This window comes from Anopheles merus, chromosome 3L (assembly GCF_017562075.2).
Source record: "Anopheles merus strain MAF chromosome 3L, AmerM5.1, whole genome shotgun sequence".
Taxonomy (NCBI): domain Eukaryota; kingdom Metazoa; phylum Arthropoda; class Insecta; order Diptera; family Culicidae; genus Anopheles; species Anopheles merus.
Window position 1 is genome coordinate 35143073 of NC_054085.1, and position 22343 is coordinate 35165415.

The window sequence follows — 22343 nt, forward strand, 5'->3', positions numbered from 1 at the left end:
TCCATTTTTACCATTTTCCGCTCTGTGTGGTTGCGTTTTGCTTCCGTTGGAGAATATTGCCCAAAACCCGAGAGCTGCTTTATATTGAAGCGAGATGCTCATTTGAGTTAATTGATCATCAGAGATAATGATGGGAGTGGGAGTGGAGAGTAAGCGAATAAGAACGTGCTAAAGGTAGATCCCCCAAGACGCGGTAAGCACTTTCGAGGAGGACCCTTTTTCATCCTAACGATCGAATGTTAAGCGACAGAAAAGGATTTCAATATGTATAATCATTGTGAATGGTGATGATGATGATGCTGGAGCCATTTTCATGATTCATTGCCATGAAGCAATCGAAAGGAGAAAGGCCCTAACGAGGGTTTTCAAGCGTAGTTGCGTGAGTATTTTACTTAAAAACATTTCTTTAATGTATATATTCTGAATACTTCATACAACCTTCTGAGCAAACCGATGATTTGCAATAAAAAATGATATCCTTCTTAATGGCACACCATACACAAGTGCGCTCGTAAAATATCGTTCACAAAATTAGACACATTATTCGATTTAATAATGCTGTAATTAATATTTTGTTTATAGCCACATAACCTTCTTCCTCGCCGCCCAAGAAAGCTCTCCTTTCGTCAGATGACAAAAGCACAACTTTGCCACAAAAACTTTGCCACCTTGGAAGCATAAATTCTAATTACGACGCTTGCACACAATCATTAAATTCTCTTCCCGCGCTCGGAAAATTGCGATCATAACCAATTTCTGCCACGGAAAGCTGATGCCTTGGGCGGTTGTCGCACGGCAAAACAACCCCCTCCAAAAAGCTCATTGTTACATCCGACTAACGCTTTAGTAACGACAATGTTTCCTTCGGGCTACAAATCTTCCGTCGTGTGTTTGCGGCGGCTGCCGGTTGCCGGAAGTGAACGACAGCGATTAAATGAACTTCGGTACGCGTACTTTTTGCCATTAAAGGTGTGTGTGTGTGCGTGTGCTTTCTTGTTCAGTGATCGAAATTCGCATTAAATGATTACACCGAAACAGCGTGACGTAAGGGGGGGGGGGGATGGAAATGTGTTTTTGTTTTTTTTTCTGCGGCAATGGGCAATTTTTTGTTTGTTCGCCCCTCCCTCCCTAAAGCACGCCTTTATGTTGCGAAGCGAGAAAAAGCAAGCAAGAAAGAGAGAAAAGAATTAACCTTCTCCTTGCTCGCGATAAATATATATCACCCTCGTGACAATTAATTTTGAGTGACAATTTTCTCGTACCAAATTATTCCCCACCACGTTGCTCCTAGTTCCGTCAAAACACAACCACCGATCGCGACTGTTCCACAAACTTCATTTACACCGCACCGACCACCAGATGGCGTGTGCCGATTATAACCGCTCGAGCGGAATAAATTTGTTTGCCCGGTGTGCGCGCGGTGGTTTACTCCGCGCTTTTCCATCTTCTAACACACCGACCTGGCGACGGGAAAATCTATTCAACGAGGTGCGAAACGGTGCGTAACAACAACCCCCCCCCCCTCCCGTGGGTTGTGCAAGTAAATTGAACGTGTGGGTGTAGGAAAGGGGGAGAAGCGTGGGAAAATTTATCGCGTGCGTCTTCCCGCACACGAAGGTTTCCGTTTTTCTTTTACTTTTGCATGCTACTTAATTTCCCCTCCTGTCCGACTCGCCCCAGATGCGTGAGGCGACGCCATGCCACGGGAGGAGGCGTAATTTCCGTCAACAAATAAACGGCCAGTTTGGCATTAAACGAGCGCAAATTACGAGCACATCTAACAACCCGGCCGGGCCCCGCTGTGTTGTTGCAGTGTACCGTGGGACTGGATAGTAGTGCCCGGCGTTGTGCACACACTCACACCGACACACAGGAGGCCATTTTGCCTGTCGTAGAAATGTGGGGTGAAGGAAAGACAAAAACAAAAACAGTAAAGCCCATCATTTGGAAAAGGATATTCAACCATCGCTTGGACGCCATTCTTCTTGAATATCACGATGCGTTGCACTTGGCCATTTGGGTGACAGATCGTGTGCAGTACGTCCTGAAAGTAGAAGGAAACGAGAGAGAAACATTAACAAAGTGTTTAATTGCAACATACGAGAAGATATTGTAGAATGAGCAAGAAATGATTTCATCAATTATAACTTCCTTAACAAGATTAAAAGATGTACTTTGAGTGTCTAACATAGTTTCTGTCTTTGGAAAACATAGCTACGAACTAACTTCAAGCTGACGAGAAATATTCTACACCAGAACAAACTAGACGACTCAGTAATATCCCCTTCTTCAAGGGCACATTCTCCGTTCAACAAACTCCTGTACACAATTCTCCGAAAATTTATCAACCTCGGTCAACCAATTTCAAGTGCACATGACATCCATCTGGCCGTAAGTCTTAATGTCATGGCGCAAATGGTGCAGTTTTGGAGACGATATCGCCGACAACCCTGCACAGCACTACCCATTTCCCGGAAAAGGGACAAATTGGAAGCACGTGCACTGAATTAAAATGTCAAACCGTTTTCCACACTATCGGCAACCGGTGCGAAGAAGCTAACGGGGGGTCCAATCGTACTCGCTCGTCAGGGCACGGAACAAATGAATATATTATTTAGACACTGAGAACCACCATGTATGCTGGCTTCCGCACGAGACGACAGTTCACACGGCGGTTGTCGCTGAGATGGAGTGTGCGCTGCTGACGTCCGGTTACGGGACGGGTCATTTACAACTTTTTCGCTAGAACAACGTGCTAGGACCAAGAAGGAAGCTCAAAAGTTTGAAGAGATACGACGACGAAGAGCTTCGGGTTCGTCTCTTTTTGTCTCACTCATTTGCAACTTCGCTGTAGGCATTGTCGGTCTGTGTACGCCTGTGGCTATAAACGGAACCCGAAAGATAACGCGAAAGCCAAGCGTGTGTGTCTTCCGGGCGTCTTATCTTTACCGCTTTGGTGGTAAATGTCAATGCTGCCTACAGTGTTACACACACAGTGTTTGGATGAGCTGGTAGGGGCTATTAATTCCACACAATGCCGGACGCTTGCAGCACTTTCTATCCGTCCTGGAAGTAACGAATCGGTTACTCGCAAGCCGTTCCACGGATCACAATGTCCGTCCGGTCGCGGTGGTCAGTCTTCAACCAACGCATGGGACTAGCACCACAGAGAAAACAGAAATGAAGCGATTCGTTAGAATGTTACAGATCGCTCCATAAATCAGACCAAATGATTTCGGGTTTCGGGTGCGAAGTAAGGTGCAACACATGTTTAGTTGACCGGTCAAGCGTTACTGACAAATGAAGGCTTTTCCAACTTCGAGATACTGTTTATGGATTGTTGGCGAAGTAATGGAAGCAAGCGTTGGTTTACTTGCAGCACTTTAAGGCAAGCTCACCAGAGTGATGTTTTAGGCACACGCTTAAGAAGGTTCCCAATTCCCAGAGCTGATCAGAATTTCTAGATTCTTTCGCAACGAAGGCTACTCTTAAGATTCTTTTGTGAAAGCCACAATATCCATGCTCTCTCCCCTGACGACTCTCAGCGCGCACAGTCAAGATTCTTCGAATCAATCTGTCTTTGAAGTGATTTGCTGCAAAAAGCTGTCTATCATCTCCAGAGACGGACGGGAGCCCTGAACGATCTAGACGTCTGCGTAGCATGTGTAATTCAATTCAAGTACTTTTAGGAAATTCCATTTTCTAATATATTGTGGAACATTCTAACATAAAACTCACAAAAGAACAATACTAAAACCTGTTGACTGTTAAATCTAATCTAATAAAATTGTAGGCTTTAACATGAGGGTCATTGGAGCTGTCGAGGTTTCATTAGCGCCGTAATGATAAATATAGTTTCATAGCGTTTTCCCCCGCTCTAAAGACGCCTTTCAAAAGCAGAATGAACCAAAATCAAAGAATATACAACGTCGTTCTCCCCATCGCAAATGACCCGCACTAATCACCGCCACCATAATCATCATTTTAACCAAACAGACCCAACAAACCATCTAATGAGTTCGATTCCCTCCTCCAACAGCTAGCGAACGTCTTGCAGGCTCGGTGTTGGTGTGTTTTTGTTCTGTTCCCAAACACTCACTCGGTCAGATCTTTGCTTCAGATTCTGGAACAACCCTCAAATAAGAAGAAGATATAAATCTCTTGTCATTGTTTCGTTTGTGGGTGTCCCCGCTTCTTCCTAAATGGCCCACCTCCCTGTAAGACCTAACTTTCCAGCCCCTCTCGATTTCGGACTTTGGGGGGGCCATTGAACCATTAAACTCGCCTAAACAAAAATCAGGACGAAATTGTGGAGGTTCCCTCAGGCTGTAAGAACACAACTTGTGGACAGCTGATGATTAGGAAGATTATCGTTCGCTTGCTTCGTCGGTTGGAGGGGGAGGAAAACGGAGACAAAAACTTCCCTCCTTTCGTTTGTTATGGTGGTGGTGAAGTATCATGAAGGCAATAGCAAACAAAAAGCTCCCCAAAACTGCCCCCATTTGACTAATGCTTTAGTATAGTTGTTGTTGCTGGTACCAGAAAGGCAAAGGGGACATTTGTGCCAAAATCCGGGGGCTCTAAGACTTGCTGTAATGGTTGTTAATGACTAGGGAAAGAGAGTAAGATAGAGCGAGAGTTGGAAAGCTGCTACATGCAGGAAATATTCGCTACTTCATGCTAATCCAATTAGCTGACAGTAAGCATGATTTGGTTTCAGTGTTTTTTGTAAGGTTTGTTGGCGGGGCTCGAGGGTTGGATAGCAATATCCAGATCCAGAAATGGTGATAGCGACTGAGCAAATAGCAACGGAAGAACGGTGAGTGAGTTTCTTTAATTTTAGTAAACTATCTTCGCTAGGCATGTTAGTAAATTAAGATAAATGAATACTACTGAGATCTTTTTTATAGACATTGTTTCAAAAAAGAGAGGAACATTGTACACATATTGGTGATAAGAAATGTTTCCTTTCGAGTGATTTCAATCAAATGACGCTGGTAACATTCCGACATTGAACCTAGAGATTTCGCTTAGGATACTCTCTCTCTCTCTCTCTCTCTTTAGGACGAATCAATTCCAATGCGTTACATCACTATTCGCATAGCGTCTGACAATGAAGACACATTGTTCAATAAATTGATATGTTCAAACAGCACCTTACAAACTGTCCAGTAACAGCGATCAATGCCTGATAGCAGTTTTATTTGGAATACAAATGTTGAAGCAACGTTTAATGAACTTGGTGCCCGAATTACCTACATCAGCTTGCGAAAGATTGCGCTAGATGGCGCCAACCATCCTACAACTCTGCCTAGGAATGGTTACGGGTAACGCGCACTATCCAACCTAATCCAATTGCTGCCAATCATTGAGCTAACTAACGGCAGCGGCAGTAACGACATCAGCGCAATGAGGTGACAATAGCAGACGTCGGTAAACCGTAGGCATAAAAAGGGCGACTGAACAGTGCATTGTCGGTGCAGTGCAACTCGCCAACTCTCGAACAATGCGCGTTGGAACGAAGGTAGTAAGTTGGGAGAGAGGAGTAAGGCGTGTATGGAAGATACAACACATTCCGCAGCATGTCTCACGTGGCTGAACCACACAGTACCACACCGACGCAACGTGGCGTTGGGTTGTGTTTGATGGGCTGGAAGTGGCTTTTATTATGTACCGTCATAAATCAATCTCCTAGCCGTTTGACGCGTACCGACCAAAGCGGAGATGTTCTCCGAAACGCCGTAGAAAATAAAGTTGGAGTGAAGGTTACTATCGTATCGGTATATATTTTTATCACTACCAGTACACCACACGACATGTTTACAGAGGTTAATTTTGGTCGTAACTTGCAGTAGAGAATGTCTTCCTAAAGGAATGACGTTTCCCTGGAGGCAACACCGTACCTATTTCTTATTTTTGCTGACGCTCGCCCGCCCAGAGTAGGTCCTATCGCATAATTGACTGTTCCTAGAAATTCTCCAGAGACGCTTGTAGATAATAAGTCTTATATTTTCAGTGGCATGCACTCTGATATCTCAGAAAGCATATCTGATAGTTCTCAAAACAGCCCAGACAAAGCGTTTCTATAGAATTGCACATGCCCGAAATCTAATACCCAATGTAGACCTGATAAAGTCTAACAGGTCCTGAGAAACTGCATGCTCCACACTCTCTCATGTCCTGCGGGTACGTAAATTCTTATTACAAACAATTCTTCCGCCATCCTTTCTTGTTTGTGTGTCAAGAATTCAGCCACCCGCCAGGCGTGCCGTTCCTTCTAGCGATTCCACTTGCCCTAACCCAAACGATGAGAAGTCGAGGCTAAACTTCACCTTGGGGGACAATCAGTGTTTGTTTACTTCAATTTTTGCCGAACCAACACTTCCCTTAAGCTAAGCTCTCTGTCATTCTCTCTCTCTGTCTCTTTCGTGTCTGCGTGTCTGGCAGTACCGCCAGAAGATTTTGCTTCGGAAAAAGGATCTGGTAGACGCGCTGTCCGAAACCGAATAGCCAGCAAGTCGGCAACAATCTGAGCAGCCTAAAATCTCATGAATAATCATGAACGCTGCCGATGCCGGTGACTCGAAACTCCCCTTCTGATTGGAAGAACTCTGAAGCTGGAGCCTTCCATCAACAGTTGTTCGAATGTGGCGTACCGTAAAGCATCCGTTAAGGGTCGGCTAGAGCTCTAGAGCAAGCGGCAGCCGAAGGGACGTCTTCACGCCGGAGATTATCTTTTAGATGACATGCCTAGAAGGTGAGCTTCGTTGTTGCTCCTACTGGTGCCCTTGGACAGTGGCACACGGAAATAAAATTCTAAGGTAGGTTGATTCCGGCGATGTGGAACGGAAGAGCATAAATCCTTTTCAAAATCCGAAAAAAACAGGAGTTGTGAATTGTGAAAAATACCCACAAAAAAAAACCTTTTTATATTGATTTTTTAAACTGCTATGTTGAAAAGGACTCCCCAACTCTATTGAGCATTTGATGAAGGTTGTGAAAATGTTGAAGTAGTCTCAATCGAGGTTTGTGGGAGTATTACGCTCTTTAGCCTTTTTCCACGATAGCTATAAATTTATCATCCACTACACGCTGTTGAACGCGCGATCTCAGCTGCCGAGCGAACCCCGGAAAGACTGATCATAGTTTTTCCACCCCAGGGAACAAGATTTTATGTGAAAATTATTCACGCAAAGCGATTGCCAATACCAAAAAACGCTCCCTTTTCACTCACACTCCTCTCCACCAGAGCGTTATTGGCGCCAGAGGACAAACGTGGAGCAAAATGCTAGCAAAAAAAGGGGAGAGAATCTACATCGCACCGCATGGCTGCTGCATCCAGCGACTGCAGTTTTATGCAGCATTGATTGAAATTTATGATTTTGTGTACCCAGCTGCGGAACATTTTCCTTGCAGCCAGCCAACCAGCCAGGGGAGGCATTTGATTTTTTTTTTATGCTGTTTGAGTTTGGTTGATTTTTTCTAAAATTTCTTTATATTTCAGGAACTCTTTCGGGACTTTATGGAAAGCCAGTAAAAAAATGTGGTTCTATTATCCGAAAAAATGCTCTTCTTTAGCCTTAATTTAGCATATGGTTGAAATCACCTCAGAGGCGTGTCGTCCCACAAACTTTTTTGTTTCTCCCCGCCGCTGTGGGAAAATCTTTTCAACTACAATTAAAAATTTTGTACATCACACACTGACTAAAAAAAATCGCACCAGGTTCCCACCAAAGCGCATCCGTCGTCGTGGGCCGAAATTTCCACCGGTGAAGCTAAAATTATGCAAATCATTTCAAATTATTCACGCTGCAGGCGGCTAATGCAATGGGGGCCGGCCCGTGTGCTTTACTTCTCTCGGCTCGGCCACCGACCGAAAAACAACTCCTGCTGGGGCACCACAAAAACAAGCCCACGACCCACCTACCCATCTCATCCCCGTGGTGTTCAGATTTTTATTCTAAAGAAATTAACAATTCACCTCCTGCAGCAACACCCCCCGCGCGGGAAAGAATATCCTTTTTTTTCTTCCAGTTTTTATTCTCACGCCACAACGAGCAATAGCAGACGGTCGGAAAATCTCCACCCGTCACACCAACCTCCCATTGGGGAAAAACTCCCCCAAACATGGTGTGATTAGTTTTGGGGCCATCGACCATTTCTCGCCTCAAAAATGCAAAGTTTGCGCTACGCGGGGCTGGTGTGTTTCGGGCTTTAATGAAAAATGGGCGATAATTTAATTTCAACAAGTGAAAGATTAATTTCCACCCATTATGGTTTTATTCTGGGGGGGGAGAGGACGGCAACACTGAAAAGGAGTTGTTGGACGAGGGCGAACTTAAGCAAAGCTTCTGGTTTGAGTAATGGATATTGTTTTCCCGGGGCTCCTCGGTCCGAAACAACAGCGGACAGCATAATTATTGATAAAATAAGCGCTGAGCTTAAAGTCACTTTCGGTCGTTGGGCATTATTTGTGAAGAGTTCATTTGACGGGTGCACTTAGCGCAACAATCACTTGCGAAACGATATCGAACCACCACCAGCGCGTACCGGTGAAGGATTTACCGGGACTATTGAAATTCGTCAAAATCTTCCTCAAACACAAAAAAAAATCGCTCGCTCGTTGTTGACTTACTTCTCTATCTACCCTCTTGCACGAATTTGTGTCCTAACAAGCGATCCATCAAACATGATTTAAAGGCTCTCATCTATTCAAGCTCTTCGGTTCGAGCTTACCTTCGCTCAGCTCTGGTTTTGCCGCCTTGTTTAACGAAATAACATTCAGCAGAGAAACAACTGAGGGCAGGGAGGATGTGCACCTGAACGAAGTTTACGTAATAATTTTGAACTTTTACCTTTTCAAGATGTTTCTTCGTTTGTCTGGACGGGTAAAACGAACTGGCAGATTGTGAACCACTTCAAATACACGTGCTTGATTCGATGGTGAGCCTTTGCTGCGGAAGAACTGTACAGTGTGTACTGCCATTTGCAATGGAAATAAGAACACTCGGGAAAAGGTTTTATATTTTTTTACTTTTCCTCTGACTCACAAGCCTTCAAGCTCTTTAAAGGCCGCAAATCCTTTGATATTGCAATCCATCGAAACGCTCACCACCTCCACCCTCTGCTTAACGAAATTATCCTAACGATTCTTTTGTCGCGGTTGGCAAATCTTTCTCAGTGTAGCTTCCCTTTGTGCTTCATTTTAAATTATTAAATTTACTTGCACCTTCTCCCTCGACGATAGCTAGCACGTTTGTGGCACCACCGGGTGGGTGTGACGACTGTGGAGTGATTTAATTTATACAATTTAATGACACGTCCACGCGCCGCCACCATTCGAACCGATCGAACCGAACCGAACCCGTAAGTAAGCAAGCAACACCGTTCTTCCCGCCGGCAAAAGTAGCTCTACGTGCGTTTTTATGTTCCAATTTGGAGCCGATTTTCCTAGCTCAAAGTGAGGGGGTTTTTCTTTTTGCCTTTTTGCAAACCGCAGCCGTTCGCCGCCGTGGGAATATCGACAAGGAAAATCAATTTTTCAATACTTGCCCTTCGTTCGCACTTCTGCCAACCAGTCCTCCCCAGAACGAAGATGAGTAGAGTAAAGTAGAGTAGTAGTAGCTCGGTCATTATGATTTTGCCGGCTTCCAGCGGCACAGACGCTCATAACCATCAAAATTCTATTAAATTCGCATCATCTCGCACGAATCGATCGAACGAAAAGGGAATATTTCTTCGATCGAGAGAGAGAGTGAATCCACCGTCAGCGGCAAGGCGCGCGACCGCAATTTGTTGCCTCGGGAAGGTGACGAACCGTGTCGCGTAGCGAGAAATTAGCCATTATTGGAAGGGAATTTCTTTCAAATGGGCTGCTCTAAGTTCAAAGTTTTGAAGCTGAAATGGAACAGTACTGACTTACTGTAGCCACACGGCGTTTGTGTGCTTAATCATAAAAAGTTTTGTGTCGCTCCTGCAGAAAGAGAAGATATAAAAGAGGCACATTCTATACCATCAACGTCACGTGGGTCATTCTTGTACTTGCTAGTGCCGCATCATTGAGCAAAAGATCACAAAGCGATGACGGGAGCGCCCGTTTTCAATGGCACGGCACAGCGCACGTCAAAGTCACACACAGCAACGCATTCTATCATGTGCCTGCCTGCTTCACACTCGAGGCAGGCTCCCACTATGGCTAGAAATTGAGGAATTTAGATCAATTTCCACTCATATCGATACACACTCCACCGCTCTCCACTTTCCTATGATATCATTATCCAAACCTTCATACCCTCTCCGAGACCCCTCGCTCAATCCTCCAACAATGGATAGTGAGATAAGAAAAAATGCAAAGGAGAAAGGAAGCCGAGATTTTAATGGAAAACCACTCCTGGAGTGGAGAAAAATAACAAAACTGTCGTGCAGAAAATGAAGCTAAAGTAGAGGAGGATACAGAAGAAGAGAGAGAAAAAACCAAACGATCCCTTAAATCGAAAAGCTTCTTCCATGCTGCCGCTTTTGTAAGGATAATACACGATGAAATGGGAGGAGCTGGAGGATATTGAATGATTTTGCCTCACGATAGGCAAGCTGGACATTGGCTTGATACAGCAGCGATGAAAGCAGGAATGAAAAGCTTTACCGAGGAGATTGTCCCGTATGCTGAAGGCTGCTTCTCCCCCCTCCCAACGAGCAAAGGTGACTATCATATTTTGGAGAAAGATATGGCGAGCATAAATGGCTGAAAGCAAGAACACACGCCAAAAAGAAAGAAAAAATGACCACATGAGCCAGATACACATCATCAAACGGAGCACAGCTAGAGAATTGAATTTCAACATGATTCGTTAAAAGGGAATACACACCCACAGGTCAACACACACGTCCTTGTCATCGGTTCTTCGTCCAGTCGGGACAAAATAGCTTAAAAGCACTTCCCAAAAAAAAGAAGCTTCTTCACTTCTCACACCCACAGCTTGGGTCTTAAATTTTATTTCACAATCCATTTGCTGCCCCACCGTTTTCTAAGGACGATAGAGAACTGATTTCGAATGATTAGGAACGGATCATCAATCTGCTGCTGCTGCCGCCGGGCAAAGAGCCGTTTGTGGGGTGGTGGCGCACAACGGCAACTATTTTGTCCACTGTCGTCTTGGAATTTCATTTGCTCCAAAGTGTACCACTGCTGCCGGAGATGAATGGAATTCTTCGGACCTAATTGAACGGATGCTGCAAAGCTGATGGCGGAGGGAAAACAGTTTTGCTCGAATTGTTGTCGGGACGATGAAACGGAGCGTCTCTTAATGGTGGAGAGTGAGAATGCGATTCATTTTTGGATGCTGTGAAGCGTTCAAAAATGTCTACAGCGTGTATGAGTCTCTCGTAAAGACAAGAAAATGTATGCAATTACATAAAAACATAAAAGTGAAAGAAACTATCATTAATATCCAATACAAAAGTACTAATAAACTATCAAAACACGATCAACAAAGCGATCACATCATAAGAAAACACAAGAAAAAGACACATTTTGAGTGACAATGGGTTAATCGAACTCAACACCACGTCTAACGAGCTAACAACAGGAGCAAAATCATCAGACATACTTAACCAATTTGTTTCGCTTCTACCACAAACCTCCGAAAAAAACCCTCACGAAAAACAACCACTTATTAGCGTGGAAAAACGCAGATGCTAATCCATCCCGCCGCATTTTCCACCGAAATATGTTGAACCCACCCACCACAGGTGATGTTATTATTTTTTCACCTCACCGTACGAAATCACAACGTCCCACACACAAACACTATCTTCCAACTGCTTCAATTCGACTCTGTATCATCATCGCCCCATCAGTCTAGCAGCTCTCGACAAACTTGTCAAATAAGTTTATTTAACCGAACAATTTTCATTCATCTTTCAGCAGCAGCAGCAGCAGCAGCAGGTTCAGTTTCGGCATCCCATCGCTAAACAGTGTTCCCCAATTCCAACAGGACCAAAACTCATAACCATTTCTTTTCTTCCCTCTCTATCTCTCCTTCTCTGCGTTCAATCAAAACGCGCGAAAGATATCGTGCTCCTTCGCTAACTGATGATGGTGTTATGTTTTCTGTCTTGGTTTGTTTTTTCTCTACTTCTGCGTCGTCTCACACTAAACATTACCGCACACTGCTGCGTTTTATCAGTCCTTGGCTTGTGTCTCTATCTTCCTAAATCATTATTAAACTTCCATCGTCAGCGCCGCCGCTCTCCTGCTGCCTCCTTTTCGCCTTGACGAGCACAGGTGTGCTCGGACGACGATTTGCTGGTAGCAGACAGCAGAAAGTATAGAAATATGAGCGTTGTTTGTCTCGGCAAACATAAGACAGATCGAGATACGCGCGTATCATCGAATGGTTCGGTGCTCCCGCTTCTCGGCGTGAGTTGGCGGCGGGAGTGGGACGGATTCAAGAAGCAAACGGCGACTGATGAGATGGATGTTCACCAGCCCAGTGGGTGTGATAAGGGAGTTATCTATTGTTGGAATCTGATTTGATTGAACAGTTAAGCTTTATGAAGATTTGTATTTTTGATTTTTGATGAAACAGAGATTATCTTCTACTACAGTTTATTTTCTGTTGAGAAATATCGGTAGTTACGCGACATAAATGGAATATATTTAAAAAATACATATATAATTATTCAACATTATGTACTGTATGATATTCAAGAAATATTTTTTGACAAATTATTTATAAAAACTCCTTGTTTCATAAATTGACACAAATTTTACACCTCACCAGTAGAGCACACCCTAAGCAAGATTACCAATCTGGCGACAAATCATCTTCGCTCACTTAAACCACATGCGACAGGCGGAGGTGAAATAAAACAACGACACAGCCGCCCAACAAACCCAACCGACATAAGAAGCAGAGCCAACAAAACGACGAAAAAAGCAACATAAATGGCGAACCTATTAAGTGCACGGGCGAACGAAAGACAAATGGTCATTTATAATAAAATTTACTCCCACAACCTTCCACGGCTCCACCCGTCCCAGTTTGGCCTCCTAGTCTTTTATCTTCCATACACCAACGACCCTCCAAAACAGGAAAAAACACGCTCCAACAGGGACAAATGGCGCAAATGAGCGAGAATTAAGTGGAATCTCATTCACCCCGCGCGCGCGCGCAGGGAGAGTGTGTTTGTTTGTTTACGTTAATTTCATGCTGCCCTTCGCCCTCAACCGACCACACCTCGATGTAATTTGTGCGCTTCCCATGACACTCTGTGTCAATCTGTCAGGCCGCCGAGGGTTGAGGGTTGAGGGATGAGCGACATGATCCACCGCTCGCACCATTACCGCGGCAGACAGCTGGGGGGAACGATGCGCTGCCCGCCTTTTAAAAGCTCTCAATTCCCGGGACACCGATGGATCAAACGCATGACACAGAATCTCAACCACATCACATCACATCAACCACGCGGATTGAGTGCCGACGGTCGGAGGGTTTCGCATTGCACTGGAGTTTTAGGAAGCGAATGCCAAAAAGTCCCACCTGAGTGAGAGCCTGGCGAAATTTAACAACCAATCAGTCACTTCATTGCGCCACTTGAACGTCAATGGAAGGATCAAACAGATGCCAGTCAAACTGTTACCACCAGCGCTTGGTTATTCATGCTTCGCGGCAGCGATCGATCGCAATTGTACTTGCAAACTGCAAAACTGTTTGATGCGCATTTGAATATTGATAAAAGCCATTTCGAGTGCATTTCTAAATAAATCTGATGCTACTACCATATTGCTTGCCATATTTGGGGATGGTTTTAAAGCTAGAGCCATTTGTAAATTGGATCTAAAACATTAAAATTAATCTTTGCACACATTTGCACGCTCAAACTCTATTTCCAAAAACAGGAATTTTCTGAACTTGAAATTCAATCACACTCAAACGATGATAAAATGATTCCATTCATTACAAAACGATTTAAATTAAACACCACCACCACAAACCTGCCTAAAATGGGCCTCTCAATTTAAGCCTTCGCCTTGCAACAGGTTGTTGTGTCGATGGAATCCATTCGTTTAAGCGCTTTTAAATTAAATCACCTAAACCAAGGGTCCCAAATTCAAGTACGGTCCCGTAGTAGCGTTAGCCTGTGCACATATATCCCTACACACATTCCGATTTACACGCACAGAGCACAAAGGGATCGACTAAACTAATTGTGGTAAACCGATTTAATGCTGTGCCGATTGTTTTGGGAATTGATTCTAAAGGGGATAGTGGATCGAGAGCTCCCCACACACACCATAAACCGATCTCAGGCCTCATTCTGACCTTTGTTTTTACCGCCGTTCAAAAGGATAATTATATTTGCAGGGAGTTGGCAAAAGGCTGCTCATTTACAGTAATTTTTGGATTCTCTCGTCCTTAGTTTCGTGTAACAAGCGAGGACAAAGAGAAACCCTGTTAAAATTACAAACATAACATTCAAGCGTTCAATTCAATTCGGATCCTTTCAAACCCATTCATTCGTTTGATTAAAAAAAAAACATAAACCGTTTCCGCTTGAAATTGAAATTAAAAAGCCATTTTATTCAATAAAAAATATTGCAAAAAAATCGATTAAAGCTCCACTCTTCAATTTCAATCGAACGACTGTGTTTGATTTGTGTAATAATAAACATGTCGACGTGAGCAGCAGTTGATCTAGTTTAGTTGTAGCTAATATTCAACTGAAAGCCTTTTACTGCGAGTTAAAAAAACATATTGAACAAACACGGTCATGATCAGAGGAGCTTGCCAAACAAATGCGAGCTAAATCAAAAAGTGTATTCATGTAATGGGTATTAACATGCAGATTAATCAAACGTACGCACTGTAAATATAATCCCTCCCCGGTGATGATGCACAGTTTTTATTCCACTTTCGGTGGTAGAAATGAAAAAAAAAAATCCAACAACGCCCATCAAAAGCACACATTAAAGGGAGCGGAGGACAGCAAAAAAAAAAATGAGAAAAACAGTCCCGACACGATTGGAGATGCTCAAAGCTTACCAACTGAAGCAGAAAGGCTCAATACACGGTGGCCCAGCCCATCGAGAGGAGGAAAAAAAGACCACACCATTCATAGCAACGAAATGTTTGCAAAAAAAAAAAAATAAACAAACACGACACACACGTGTGGAGTAGGCTTTCAACGCCCAAAGGACCACTTCACACGGCCGCCAGCTACACACACACACCATTCCGCCTCACATTCGCTTTTGACCAAATAACAAGTGGAAAAGCAAGCAAAATAAAGCTGCTTTCGACGTGCGGGAAATGCGAAACATCCACCCAAAAAAACCCTCGACCAACCTCAGTGGAAGGGGTGGTGGTGGCACACGGTGTGGCAGCGGCACAGATGAAATTTAATAGTGTTATCATTTCATTTGAATTTTTAATTCCCATTTCGTCCCCCGGTAAAGAGAAGCTCTTTGGGTGGAAGGGGCTGTTAGAAGTGGTTTTAATTTTGCATAAAAATCCTTTCCTTTCACACTAACCGTGGGGGGAGGGAGACATCATCCTTTGGGGGCAGCTCGCCCAGTACACGGTCGATCGAGCCCTTCGTTCATTGCGAAATCACGACGACTTCGGCGACGTCGATACGGACTGTGTGTGTGTGTCTCGTCCCCTGAAATTGCCGGTTTATGGAACCTACTCATTAACCTGCTTTTCGGTGGTCGTCGTCGTCGTCGTTGTCGTCGTGGTGCCATTTTGAGGTGGGTGTAGTATTCATAAAACCCAGGCTGCTGCTGCTCCCGGTGACTACAGGATCCACACAGGACCTTTGCCAGTTTACCCCACAAAACAAGCCCTTGCCCTGGTCAGATGCACGATGATCATAAGCACACGCGGGCGTACCTTGCGCATTGGGTTAGAGGAGAGAGGACAGCACACACACACACACAAACACATAAAATAAACTTTTCATCAACCTCCTCATTCTCGCTGCCTCTTTGCAATCCCTTCTGGTAAATATCAGGATCAGTTTTGTCAGTGTGCCGCGCGCCCGTAATGAAAGGGTACGTAGTACCCCGACCCCGAAAACTATTCCGAACGCTTTTCATTTCGGCGTTTGATGAAAAATGGAAAAGTTTTGATGTTTCAGTAGCTCCTTTTTTCTGGTTTATTTTCCATATTCCATACTTCATGCCATGAATTTTCGCAAAATAATGGAAATGTCTGTGCGGGTAGGAAAGAGTGTGCGAGGAGGACACATACATCTTTCGCAGTGCTATGGAAATGCTATGTTGTCTGAAAAAAGCAGGACATAAATACATTTATTTTTTGCTAATAATATTGCAACATTAATCTTCAACTCAAGTCAAGTGAAACACTACAAAGAACAAGATAACAAGACAACAAATTTAGAAATACCTTTGCATAAACAAAATAAAGTCAATGAAAAAAAAAACAACATCAAATATATAAGCAACTCAAAACCAATAAACAGATAATAAACGATTAAATAAATAGTGAAGAGTAGTAAAAGGATAAATCGATAAATGAAGTCCCCTATCGACAAAGCAAAATTTCACAACTTACACAAAACATTGTCAATACCACGAAACCCCTGAAGTACCAACTGCTAACCCATGCATCCGAAGGCGGCTGTTCCCGGTAAAACCATAAAATAGTTTTGCCAATAAAACAAACCAAATAAACTTTCTCTCGATCCTTTAAACTCGACCCGCACACCACCAACACGAGAGCCATTCTTCCCCTTCATCGGCCCCTCTCACTCAATTTTACGACCTTCCTCCCCCCCCCCCCCCCGTGACTTTTGCACAAATAATAGCCAAGGTGCTAATGAAGCTTTTCATAATATTGACAGCCGCCCATGAACCTCTGGGGGAAGGGATGCAGAAACGGGGGTTCGGTATTTATGGAAATCTCGGTACTAGTTGGAATAAATTTTTACCAGACACAAGGGAGCCCACAGAGGCACGCACACAAGCACAAACACATACAAAAGCTAATGCGAATAATCCACCATAAACCACACATTTGATACGGAGCGAGATAAACGGTATGTTCGGGGGGACCGCCATCTTGGTCGACCGCTCCATTATCTAACCCGAAAAAAGGGAGAGAGAGCTTTTTCCCCCAAACAAACCCGGGACTGGACCGGAGAGGTGTCTTTGTTTGTGTCGGGGATTATTTACGCTTTTATCGGATCGTGTGTGCGTGCTGCTGTCGAAGAAAGGAATACAAACGTGTCGTGTTTTGTCTAACCGAAATGGGGAGGTGGGTGGCTTGATTAAACACTCACACGGGCGAGCACACACACACAAGCCGATCTCATATATTATCCTGCGCCTTAATTGAATGAAACACTTCCAGCTAACCGAGCAGGGAGCAGGGTGAGTAACAATGCCCAAGAATTGCTCATTTTCTAGCAAACCACCTGCGATCCATCCACCACCACAAAACCCTGCCAATTTGCACAGTGTGTGGGTGTGACCATAAAATTAACGAATTTATGTGCATCACACAAGGGGAAGGAGTAGTGGATACAAAGAACCCTTACACCATGCTTGATAGAGGAAAAGCTAAGCTCCTTGTGCCACGAACAGAAACAAAGTATTTAAGCGCACTAATGTAGATCCACCACGTTTAACCTCAATCTCAGGCTCAAGCTTTTCCCGTGCAGCGACCCGTGAAGAGCCAGGAATTATGATGGACATCCGGTTCGATCACCCCCATCCAAGTGCCCCCAGGGCTTTGCGAAGATAGCATTCCAGAAGCAGCGGGAGATCGGCCAAAGCTCTTCGATGGGGTTTGTTATGGTGAGTTCGCTGCGTGCACACGATTGATTCGACCGACCCAGAGAGCAGAGCTCCTTTAAGCACCGGATTTTCCATCGGATGGGTTCTTCCAACACCCATCCTTGCTCCGCAAGATACCCGACGCCGCAATCTAGCATGCTTATAAATATATAGCCGTAGAAGTGCCGTTAGCCGTCGCTGTGGTCAAGAAACCGGCTGGAGACCTTTTCCGTTGCCGGTTTTTTATTCCCATTACAACTCTGCCCCGGACATGATGTAAGCTATGTTTGTTTTTTTATTCATCACCCCAAAGATTCTCAGATTCAGAATCACCCCAAAGATTCTCCACTTTTATGGAGCTGAAATGGGAAGTACAATTTTAAAATTCCTTTTTTCCTTCGTCCGTTGCCATATCCGTGCTAGAATGAGTATTTCCGGTCGTTAGGCTAATGAATTGATGACATTCTGAGGTTTTGAGTTTTGAAGTAATTTGCCCCGGACAAAAGTGCTCGGACGGCAGCAGAAGGAGCACCCAACCGAGGACCATTGTCATTGGCTCGGGGGCTCATTACTTCCGCTTGCCCCAGCTGGATGTCTAAATGGCTTGGGAGGGCGAGTGTGTTTTTTTTTTTCTTAAGCAACAGCAATATGATCCCCGAGCTGATAATATTCCCTTCCTTTTTGAGGCACAAAATAATGAAGCATGTTTCTGCAAACGGAAGAATATGCTTTCACTTAGGAAAATGAAGACCTTGGGACGTGCCTTTATATTTAGCTCTCCGGAGATTATGCTAACTTTTGCTCCAATATCAATTGTGTTTTAAAATACCCAACCCAACTCATTCTCCATCTACTTCCCTTGTACCGTTTATTACCTCAAGTTTTCTGCCAGCTGGACATCTGCAGTCTCCGAGACATCTGCAGTCCCGGAACGCAATTCTCTACCAACAGACAACAATTCTTCCCTCTCATGTATAATTCTTTTCAGAGCAGGTTTTGCATATGCATTCCAAGAAGTTAGCATCATTCGACAGAAATCTTTCCGGCGCGCTGTCGGCTTCACGTGTGCGAAAGAACTCCAATACATCGTCCGGATGTCCACCAGAGTGTGCTCAAAGTTTTGAGAAAAGTACCAAACCAAACGATCCATATCATCCCCTTTACCGGATGAAGCTCCCCTTGTTCCGGATATTACCAGGATCCTCTCTTGCTCTCTCTCTCTCTCTCTGCCTTCGGAGTGAAAATGAAATATGACTGCACCCCAACCATTGGTCTGTATTCTAATGGGCTTTCTCCGCATAAAGGAGTCCCGGTGAAAGGTAATCCGGTTAGTAACAACCTGCACATCATCATCATCATGACGACCTGACACTTCTTTCTCGACCCTTCACGCCCACCGACCACGGCAAGCCGTTCATTATTAATTCAGCACATTTCATTGCATGTGTACTCCAGTGTGTCCAGCGAGTGTTACCGGCTGGAACTAACGCATATCCTCCCGCTTCTCCCCTGTACCCAACGTTATGCGACTTTGGAGTTCAGGTCATTTTTTCCGCCCCAGTAACCGCAAGATGGTACGAAATATTACGTTCCTTAAATGGCTTTCCATTTTGCACTGTCAAACTCAGCCTGCTATATGGCGCGGCCTCGAGACCTTATTCATTTATTGCACGCGTGCACGACCTAACCTGTGACGAGGTTCTTGCAGTCCACCACTATCCAGATGGCGCCACTGAACACTAATCTTAAATAGGGGGGATAAAACACACACACATTCACAACGAGAATGGTCCATAAAACGATGTAAAAAGCATACGAAATGAGCGTCATGTTTCGGGTGCTCGATAATCCAGCTGCTACAACAAATCCAAACCCGTACCGAATCATCATTTCAACGATTTCAACGATCCGTGTTCCCAAGGAAAAGGGTGATTCAACCACATCCGGGGACCACCGGCACACACTACTCCAACTCACTACAACAAGCTGTTACATTTTTAAATTCTAATAAAACCCCTCCACGGTAACAACCACGCCATCGGGGTTTGCCGGTCAACGACCGCAAAAACGTGTCCCGTGTGCGCGTCGCAACCAGCCGGGAGGATTAGTCCTTTCACGAAAAATACACGAACGCGGCGACGATGAGAGGATGATGATTTGTGAAACGAGACCATATGAAACAAGTGCATTTTAAATATTCCACAAACGAAACACGACCGAAACTATCGCTTCGTGTCTCCCCATTCCCAATCCAGATGGCGCCACCGCCACCGGTGTAACATCTTCATCCGGAGGCACCACACACGCGCGTGGTGATGGTGGGTTTTGCGTACCGAGAGCATGTTGAATTACTTATTCAAAATTCATGCATACCGAAAAAGTAGCGTGGGCACGTCGTGTTGCCAGCTACTGGTTAGTTCTTCATGAACTGTTCGCCACGTGAAGGCACAACCAGGTACATTTACGAAGCGCCACTATCAGCTTTAGGTTGATTACTTCGGAGCGAAAATGGATGCTGATGAGTAGGAGGTTTCTGCGGTAGAATTTTGCGAACTCAAGTGGAGATATCACAATCAGTTTTACGTTTAAAATTAGCATTATTCCTAGCAAGGAACACGTAAAAAATAAGATCTTATTCCTCTGCTTGATTTCCGTCCATTTCAAGAAAAAGTCTAGTCTGGGTTTGGAAATTCGATGACCAGCAGCAGACTCTGCAACTCCAAGCCTGAATTCCAGAAGTCTCCATACTGCTGTGCTTTGTCTTGTCTCGCCACAAAACGTTTAATATTTCAAATTGCATTCTTTTCTTCCACCAGCAACATCTCAGCCATTCTCAGAAAGTCCTAAAACAAAAACAAACCCCTCTCTTTTGCCCATATCATATTTATTTAGTGCTCGCTCGTCATCGCACGATGAACTACTGTGTTTGCTGCAGTGGTCGGTCGTAAACTCTCCGCCTGGACCCACTTGGTTTCATCTGCCATCCCTTGCTGCCAGCCAACCAGACCAGCGTCAGCGTGTATGGCCGACATGTTTATAGTTCCCTGTGCCCCGGATCCTGCCCGGCCATTTTTCTCCCCCTCCTCCACACGAACATAGTTATCGCCAGGCTCACATTCCGTGCTCGGCGCATTCGAGCAAAGCGCGCCCGTTTCGAGATGTTTTCCTTTCCATACGCAGGAAAAACACTTCATTAAACAAATGCTTGCCCGAGGAAAATCCATCCACTTTTATGGTCGCCTTCCAGAGGTTCCAGTTGCTGAGCGGGGATGGAGGGGAGGAGGGCGTCGGAGTGACGGACAAAAGAGCACACTGCTGAATTGTGTTCAGCCCGACATGGCCCGTGGACGAGGTTCATTGAACTATCTCGTTAGAACTTAAGCATCGTTGGGAGTGCAGTTGTCCGGAGAAACTAGAATCGGGTTTCCAGTACAATCAATTTTGTGGAGCTGTGTCCAAAAGTGAGTCCAACGGATAAAGACGTACTTCTAATGTTAGTGCTCCTTTATACAAAATTCCTTGTAATTCCAAAGACGAGCGTCAATCTTCAGGAATTCCCCGAATTGTTTTCTATTTATCGATGCAAGAACCTATTCCAAACAGACAAACAAAGCTGTAACATTCATTTTGCATCGTTTTACAAAAAAAGGCAGATTCTCTCTCTCTGTCTCTCTTCTTCAACAACAACTGATTCAATTATCACAATTCAATTACCATTTTCATGATTTTTTGTGTCTGTGCGTGTGTTCTTTGTTTCCGACGGTCCAACGGGCTGTGTACACTGTACATTTGACAGCATCCATATTGACGGTTTTTGTGCGAATATAAAGCACCGGAGGAGTTCGTCCACCCTGCCACTGTCGTCGGTCGAGGTTCATGAATTGTTTTCTCTTTCCATTTCCACCGATTGGGATCCACTACACTAGCAGCACACTGAACCGGCTAACTGCTGATCGAATTTCAAATCAACCTCCGGTGGAGTTGAAATGCAAATGAACTTAAGTTCATTCCCGTAACGTTCCTTTTCCTGCTTTGTGTGTTTTCGCTTTCATTTGCAGCCGCTTGCCAAAGGGAAGAAGAATGGACAAGTTTGATAGCTAGCTTCCGGATTGGGGAAGCAGAACCGTAGCACAAACAAAACAGTAACATCATCCATCGACTCTAAAGCGTACCATCATTTAAATGCAACCAAAACCTGAATTAATGCACAACCAAAGCAAGCTGGAAGCTTTCAGGAGAATTTTATGCTTTAGTTTGGGATATTTTCAATTGTACATTAATTCTTGCCTTGAAATAGGATTTAAACCTGTGCCCGCATGATTCCGGCAGTTGCTTATAACGAATTTTGACACCTCACGCGCTATTCAATCTCATACAAGTAACAAGAAACTCCAAAATATACGTTCGCTCAGACATCTGAACCAAAGGTGCTTTTAATCAAATCATGATTATGATCGATTATAGAAAACATGACATTCACCCGTCCCGTCGGAAAGGGAAGGGTTGGAATTTGACCGATCACGTTCCGGATGGTGCACAAAGA

At 44.4% G+C, this 22343-nt stretch overlaps 1 protein-coding gene across 11 annotated transcripts in view; it reads right to left on the reverse strand.

Annotated features, from left to right (window-relative positions):
- LOC121599274 (heterogeneous nuclear ribonucleoprotein L) overlaps window positions 1–22343 on the reverse strand; it is a 173914-nt gene that overhangs the window by 52668 nt on the left and 98903 nt on the right. For all 11 annotated transcript variants that reach the window (XM_041926966.1, XM_041926969.1, XM_041926964.1 and 8 more), the window contains one exon: window positions 1959–2044. In XM_041926966.1, coding sequence (XP_041782900.1) covers window positions 1959–2044 — 86 coding nt within the window. The remainder of the gene's footprint in view (window positions 1–1958; window positions 2045–22343) is intronic.